At 53.5% G+C, this 7,904-nt stretch overlaps 1 protein-coding gene across 4 annotated transcripts; it reads right to left on the reverse strand.

Annotated features, from left to right (window-relative positions):
- Window positions 1-1,122: 1,122 nt before the first annotated feature.
- LOC141474597 (epimerase family protein SDR39U1-like) lies at window positions 1,123-6,180 on the reverse strand. Of its 4 annotated transcripts, none has more exons than XM_074162558.1 (6): window positions 6,156-6,180; window positions 5,635-5,741; window positions 5,218-5,300; window positions 4,474-4,595; window positions 3,655-3,798; window positions 1,123-3,430 (listed from the first exon to the last, which is right to left on the reverse strand). In XM_074162558.1, the coding sequence occupies exons 1-6, from the start codon at window positions 6,169-6,171 to the stop codon at window positions 3,015-3,017; spliced, it is 888 nt and encodes a 295-aa protein (XP_074018659.1). In that variant the 5' UTR covers window positions 6,172-6,180; the 3' UTR covers window positions 1,123-3,014. The 4 variants fall into 4 exon arrangements, with proteins under 4 accessions (XP_074018659.1, XP_074018660.1, XP_074018662.1 ...); XM_074162559.1 differs by having other exon boundaries at window positions 4,480-4,595; window positions 6,156-6,171; XM_074162561.1 differs by having other exon boundaries at window positions 1,123-3,307; window positions 3,658-3,798; window positions 6,156-6,171.
- Between the last annotated feature and the right edge of the window lie 1,724 nt (window positions 6,181-7,904).

The raw sequence follows: 7,904 nt of genomic DNA on the forward strand, positions 1-7,904 counted from the left end.
GAGAGCAGCAGCTGCATCCCTTGGCTTGGGCAGAGATCCCGGGTACCTGGGCACCAGGCTGGGAAGCCAGTGGCCAGGCAGGAGGTTCTAACCGGGGCTGATGGAGGCAGCAGCCACTCTTCACACGCCTTAACAATCAGCATCATTCACCTCTGAAAGAACGGAGACTTCCCCAAGTCAGAGTAAGCCTTCAGAGCACAGCGGGGGCGCTGCAGCTGGCTCAGACACGCTGCAGATGCTGCTGGCACCGAGCACTAAGGGCTGGCTGTGCCAGCACGAGACCCTACTTATTACGACAAAGTCTTGCAGCCTGAGGGCCGGGGTTTCCTTATGGTCATCAAAACCAGACACTGGTTCAAAATCCAATCTAGATCTCAGCTTGCTGCCACCCTAATACACAGGTTGGGGTGAGGGCTCTGGAGAACAAGTCTTGTGAGGAGAGGCTGAGGGAGCTGAGGTGTTCAGCCTGGAGAAAAGGAGGCTCAAGGGAGACCTTCTCGCTCTCTACAACTACCTGAAAGCCGGTGTGTGTGCGTGTGTGGTCTCTTCTCCCAAGGAACAGGCAATAGGACAAGAGAAAATGGCCTCAAGTTGCACCAGAGGAGGTTTAGGTTGGAGACTGGGAAAATTTCTTCACAGAAAGGGTTCCAAGTCTTGCAACAGGCTGTCCAGGAAAGTGGCTGAGTCACCATCCCTGGAGATCCTGAAAAGCCGGGCAGACACAGTGCTGAGGGACATCATTTAGTGGTGGGTTTAGCACTGTTAGATTGACAAATGGACTCGATGGTCTTAAGGGTCCCTTCCAACCTAGACCATCCAGGGTTTTGGTTCCACAGTATGGAAGGGGCATGATGCGTGCGTGAATTTATCATGATGGAAAGTCCTAATTGTACCCAGCAGCCAGCATTTTCAGATCCCATATTGAAATTCAGGTGTCAGAAATTCATTTAAGTCCTGTGACGTGTTTAAGCCAAATGTCCTGCAGAGGCAACCCTTCAAAATCCTGAATGAATTACATATCCGGGCAGGGAGTCCAAGGCCTGGGAACTCTGCTTAGTGTGGTCTTTCATGGGATGTGAAACCCTCTTTCAAAAGAGCTGCAGGTTGCCAGTGCTTCTCCAGCTGTACTTGTCTTTATTTCGAATCACAACCCGAAGCTGTTGCAATCATCAAGGTACATACAGGTACCAAAGCAACCTAATTGGGCTGGCTAATCAGCCTGCTTGACAGAAGGATGCTGTAGACCTCAACATCTGGGGAAGAAGACCAAAGTTTGAGGCTCTAGAAAGGTAGCTGGATTAACTAAAGACAAAGCACTGCTGATTGTCCCCATTGTACTGTCCCAGTAGGTCAGCCTGCTCTCAAGGACAGGAAACCAAGGCCCATGGGAAGAGGAAGGAATCTGCACTTAACTTACAGGCAGCACAGCTACAATCCAAGCAAGTCACACTTATCACAGCAATTACCTCAGGCGATGTTCCTTTCACAGCTATTCCCAAAGTCCCAGCTCACCTGGCTGTGCTCACACTGACTGCAAAGACCACCTCCAGTTTCAGCTGGACAGTCCCACTCTCATTTTCCTGTCTGGAAAGTCAGTAGGTTGCCCTTCTATCTCCAGTGCAGACTGAGCGAAGGCAGGTGAGTGGGGAATCTAGACCACACCAAGACTGACCCTTCAGCTACTGTGACTACATTAACCCGGCATAAACCAGAAATATGTGGTCAGCTCTTGATCTGGATGGCTTCCTATTTCAGGAATAAATGGAGCAGGTCTTTTTAACTGCCAGAAGTGCTTTTTAATATATTTTTCCAGCCCAAAATCACAACACAGTAGGACTATTTCTCCAGAAGCGGTGCTATAATGATCTTAGCTGCTCTGTAGATTTCACATCCCACAATCCACTTTGACATGTGAAAACGGGTTGCAGAAAGCATGTGGATACATCTCCTTACAGCATGAGATGATGAAATCACAGTGCTCTGCACAAGAGGTACTGCTTCCCAAGGCAGCCTGGATATTCTCACTGCCCGATGAGTGGGAACCCCCTGAACACAAGTTCCACCTCATAGGATGAATAAGGGAAAATCACTCACTCTGGGATTAGATAACGACAATGAGGGCAATAGCTAAGTGTGCTCTTCAGATCAAAGCAATGCCTTGCACTACCTCACACCAAGATGAACCACCCAGTTTCTCCCCAGCACAAGCTCAGGTGTAGCCGATGCTTACCGAAGGCCTCAAGAGCAGCTCAGGGGACAACAGTCCCTCCACTGCCCCTGTCCCCACAGGCTGGCAAAGCAGTGTTCTCCTTCATCCCCACCACAGCATCAGGGTTATGTGACCCTGGAAGGGTCTGGGAAGTCTGTGTCTTGGGCCTAGACTCAGCTGGAGGTTCTGACACAGTAACTTGGTACCAGCACAAAGCCACCACAAGAAAATAGATGGGAAAGTCTCCACCTATCTGTATCCAGTACCCTTTGCACCCCCTAGGAAGGATCTTCTTCCACAACCACAACTCCATTCCCTATGAGACTGAGGAAGGCAAAGCAGAAGACCATATCTAGATCTTTATGTGACCATGGGGGAAAGACATGGGGAAAAACAGGAGGAGGAACGTCCAATAACATAGTGTTAAAACATCTGAACACCCCTTTCCTGCTGCCATGCCTGTCTCTCAGGAGAGGAGACATTACACCCCTCTGTTTCTCTGCAAGCAGCTCACATGCATGCTGTGGGGAAGATGGCAGATTCAGCAGTCACAATCTTTAGATGAGCTTGTGCCCTTCCCCAAAAGTAGGTCATGTGGAGACTGCAGATGGCAATAAGACGGATAACTAGTCCTAAACTGGGGATGCACAAAGAGTGCTAGAAGGGGAAAAGATTGCTCACCCTCTCTGTAAGGGGTTGGTGAAGTGTCAAGAAGGGGCACGACTACCCTCTTTCACCCAGGGGATGGCATGTGAGCCAGGGACTTCACAGAAACAGGGCCCAACACAGCCCAACCGAGGAGTTCTCAAGCCACAATGTCCTTCAGGGCTCCAGACAGGTCAGGGAAGATGAAATGGTAGCCGCTCTCCAGGGTGTGCTTTGGCACCACCCTCTGGCCCTCCAACAGCATGACGGCACGCTCTGCGCCAAAGACAGCCCGCACAGCCCAAGCAGGCACCGGCAGCAGTGCTGGGCGCCCCAGGGCTGCAGCAAGCTCCTGAGCAAAAGTGCCATTGGAGGTGTAAGGGGAGGACGGGGCGACACCATTGAGGATGCCTTGCAGGTGCTCACTCTCCAGAGCGTGACAGACAATCCCAGCCAGGTCCCGAATGTGGATCCATGGGAAAGGCTGGAGCCCAGAGCCCAAAGGGCCTCCTAGTCCCAGACGGAAAGGCCAGAGCATTTGAGAGATTGCACCACCACCTCGGCCCAGCACTACTCCTGTGGGGAGAACAAAGTGAGACCAGGATTCCCAGCCCCAGTAAAGGACAAAAGCCCCCTTCACCCCAAGACCTACAACCAAGAGACAATCCTTAGAGGGCTGGACTGGAACAGCACCCCAATGAGGAGAGGGACAAGACCTGACGTCGTTCTCCCTGCTCTTCCCTCTCTTGCCCCAGCACCAAAGCAGAGCCATCCTAAAAAGGCACAATGCCCCATCTCACCAGATCTCACCACAACACCACGAGCTGGGCTCCCAGGCGTAAGAGCTGCAGCCTCCCAGGAGCTCACCAGGCGCGAGAAGAAGTCGAAATCCCCCCCAGGACTGTCCTCGGTATACTCAGCTGTGGGGCTAGGGCGGTAATAGCCTGTGGGTGTAAGAGCGGAAAAGGAGTCAGAACTGAACCATGACAGCAGCCCACCCCATCCCAGATGGACCCTCCTCCCTGCCTCCAGGAGCCCAGAACTCGACCATCAGGGACGTCCTCATGTGAACAGCACAGGGTTTCTCTGCTGCCAATGCTGACAAGTTTTTCACCTAACAACACACTCTGCAGGTTCAGTGGGATGCACTAACACCCACATTGAGCTGGCAGCCCCAAGAACCAAATACACCAGCAAGCAATGCACTGAGCTGGCTGCACAGAAAGGCGCTTGCTCTAAAATTGGGCATCACAGATGCTAAACTGTGGCAGCTTTAAAGACTGTAGCAACCAGAAATGCAAAGTTGGAGATATGCAAGGGGATTCAGCTGAGGCCCTGCTTAGACAAACTATTTCTACAGCATGCTTAAAGGCTTCCACAGGAAAATGGAGAAAAGGTCCTGTCCTAATGACACCAAGAGAAAGCATAGGGACCCAAATTCCTCTCCAGCAGTACACAAAAGCTGATCAAGGCTTGCCTAAACACATTGACACAGATAGCACTAAAGCTGGCATTTCAAGGCAAGACATGTGCCCCCCCCTCCCAGAAGTGTGCTTTTGACTGGAGGTATACCTCTCCAGGTCAGCATGAGTCATGCCTTGGCCAGGCCCAACCAATACCTACGCCGGTGACGAGGACCCAAGCATGGGGTGGCTGTTCAGCATCAGCAATGGCTTTGGCCAAGGTCTTGGTGGTCTCAACTCGGCTGCTTATGACTTCTCTGCAGAAGGCATCATTCCATCTGTGAAAGCCTCTGATTATTCTCCCCACAAGGACATCCAAGGAAACAACATCCCCAAGGGGGACTCCAGCATACACCCATTCACAAGCACAGGAGAGGCCACATGAATTCCCCCACGCACCCCAGAGCAGGGGGAAGACATGAGATCTTACTACCTAAATGCATGTGGCCTTTGGGAGATTGTGTCTCCTCACTTCCCACAAAAGGCTGTGGGTTTTGGATTGCCTTAGGACAAAGGTAGCAGAGGAGCTGGACACCAAAGCCGGGTGTGGTGAATTCTTCCCAAGCGCCCAGCAGAGGCATTTCTAAAAACACCCTCATAGAAATCAAACTTTGGTTCTGATTTTACATTATCTAAATTTAGGCATCCAGTGTAATTTTGGAAACATGCCTGGCCTGCAACTATCAATCCTGAAGGGAACCTGCCTTCCAAAGGCACCCAAGAACTTCACAGACCCACGGAAACTTTTTAGATACTTGAGGACCCAGATGTCATCAGTTACATACCCCAAGTGCTTCCTGGAAACCCTGTTTTCTCCCCAGAGCCCTTCCACATTCTCTGACAACACTGGGCTGTCTTGCTTACACCTTGTCCCAGCAGCACTATGGTATATCAAGTTACCTGCAGAAAGGGTTGAGGACATTTTCACCAGCCAAGTTCACCACGGCATCACACAGGGGCAGTCCAGAGTGGGACAACTCTTCCTAGACAGGGGTAACAGAGACATCACACACCCAGCCTCCCCTCTGCTCAAGCCTTCCCAATAGCCAAGCAGGGTGTGCTCCTAAGGACTTCAGCCAGTTCCTTCCTGACATTGCCTGGAGCACAAGCATGAATGGAGAAAGTTTTGCTCCTTGAAGCTACAGCAGTACCCATGCACGATGATTATGGCCCATGGAGCACCCAGGAGCACAAGAGTATGTCCACAGGAGCCATTCCCCACTGCAGGGTGCCCGTATGCCAAGGCAGGCCAGGGCAAGCGGGCTTGCTCCTCAGCCCTAACATGTTCCTCCTCCTGTGACCGCTCTCATCTCATACCCAGCTGATCCGGTCCTTGCCCCCTTGTCGAGAGATGTGGGTCACTTCATGCCCGCGGCTCCGCAGCAACTGGGTCAGGGCTCTGCCCACAAAGCCAGTCCCACCACCTGGAAGACAAGCCGTTACAGACGTGCTACCCGCACTGGCGTCCCGAGGCCCGCGCAGGCGCCGCCGTTACCGCAGCCGGCTTCCCGCAGTGCGTCACGCTGGGCCCAACCCTGAGGGCCTCCACGGGCCACGCACCACGTCCTACCCCGAGCCCGCGGGGTGGGCTGGCCCCAGCCCGTGTCCGCAGCACCCTCAGTCCAGGTTCGCCCCCCGCACTTCCAAAACGACGTCCCCTCACAGAACGGCGCAGGCGGCCACCCTGCCCGCGGCGCCCTGGGCTCCCCTCAGGACAGGCGCCCACCCCTCCTCCCGGCAGTGGTCTGGGTAAAGCCCCCACCCGCCCCAGCGCCCCCAAGCGACCACATGCCCCGCCGCGGGCTGGGCCGGGCTGGGCGCCCCATCCCCGCACTCACCCACCACCACCCTCATGGCTGGGCCGGGTGCGCATGCGCCGCCCCGCCGCCTGGCGCACGCGCCCTCCCGTCCCGCGCCCGGCGCTGTAACCACGGGGCGGTGGCGGGCGCTCGGGGCCGCGCGGGAGAAGCCGGCGGAGAGGGAGGGAGGGAGGGAGGAGCAAAGGCCGCGGGGGGGAGGGGGGCGATGATGGGAAGGCGGGGGGGGCACAGGTCGCTCTGGCGGCACCGAGAGGTGAGGAAGCAGCTCGGAGGAATTCGTTAAGTCAATCCGTTAGTTGAAGGAGGTTAAATAAATGCCAGTGTTGTGCGGTTGTTTTTTTGTTGTTGGGTGTTTTTTTTTTAACTGTTTCTAATCGAAAATGAATAATTTTGCCGTTGGGAATTAGGCTGGGTTTGTTCACACTGACCCTGAGCCTCAGGGCTCCTCAGGGTCATGGGAAAAGATTATTTAACGGATGTAATTCTGCCGCTGGAGTTCCGATGTCTCTTCTCAGATGGGATGGAGCTCCGTTGAAAGACAAGACTTTCCACATGCAGGCACCTGGGGCAGCCTTTGCTTCACACAAACCTGCCTGTGTTGCCACTTGTTGATATCTTATCTCCTCTCCTGTGAAGAGCAGAGGGTGATACCAGCCTGTAGGCAGGACCTCTACGCCTTGGTGGCTGTTCTGAAGCGGAGACGAATGCTGGAGATACTTCCACCCACCTGTCTACAGTTCATTCCACTTAGTCATCCATCCCTGTCTGCACCCATAGCCATTGCCCCACCCGTCCGTCCACCTCTCCTTCCCCCATGCCCCACTCTTGTGTGTTCTTACCCTCCCTGCCACCAGCCGTGTCAAAGTGTTTGGCAAGTCCTGTGGTTAAGCAAGGAAGGAACTAGGTTTGTAGGAGGAGCCATCTGGAAATCTAAGAGACTGGGAATTATTTGCACAGGAAAGGGAATCCCTGTGGGTCACAGGATGGAAGGTGGCGATGAACAGCTGGTTTCTATGTGGCATGTGCTGGCCAGCGGGTGGGTGAGCTGGAGCTGCTCTCCCGGCAGCGTGGTCTGCTCAGTCTCTGCTGGAGGGTCACAGGGTGGTGGTAGCTGGAGTTGCTGGCAAGCTGTGCACACATTCTCCTTTCAGCTCCTCCATAAAGGGCAGCTGGCTGTACCTGGGTGCAGCCTAGTAGGTTCTTCATGGCAAACTGTCAAAAAAAAAGGCAGTTGTAAGGGGCCTTTGGATATGTCTCAAACTTGTATTTTCGTCCTATCTCCTCCTCTCTTGTGGTGTTTCACTGGATAGAACGTCCTAGAAAGACAAAATCCAGCATGCTCTTTCTCACTTCCTCCTCACAGCCACACTGTATACATCTAACAAGATGTGATGGGGAGAGAAACATGCCAGCAATCAGTCCCAACCTGTAAAAGAGCCCCAGCACCTGAGGAAGCCCCACACTTCTGTCACAGGGCATAGCCTGCCCGAAACTGCTGCTCAGGTACGTGAGAATCAGAGAATGGTTTGGTCTGGAAGGGACCCTTAAGGGGAAGGGACTTGTTCAACCCCCCTGCCATGGGCAGGGACATCTTTCACTAGACCAGGTTGCTCAAAGCCCCGTCCAACCTGACCTTGAACCTTTTCAATGATGGGGCATCCACAACTTCTCTGGGGAACCTGTGCCAGTGTCATACCACCCTCTTTATATAAAATTCCTTTCTTATGTCTAATCTAAATCTATCTTCTTTCAGTTTAATACTGTTGC

This window comes from Numenius arquata, chromosome 23 (genome assembly GCF_964106895.1).
Source record: "Numenius arquata chromosome 23, bNumArq3.hap1.1, whole genome shotgun sequence".
Lineage (NCBI taxonomy): Eukaryota > Metazoa > Chordata > Aves > Charadriiformes > Scolopacidae > Numenius > Numenius arquata.

Bases quoted from the DNA above. Each gene is read 5' to 3' on its own strand.
- LOC141474597 (XM_074162558.1), bottom strand. The intron at 4,596-5,217 runs GTAACTTGATAT...AGGCTTTCACAG, and splicing joins GTCCTCAACCCTTTCTGCAG to ATGGAATGATGCCTTCTGCA. The intron at 3,799-4,473 runs GTATTGGTTGGG...TTACACCCACAG, and splicing joins GGTCCTCGTCACCGGCGTAG to GCTATTACCGCCCTAGCCCC.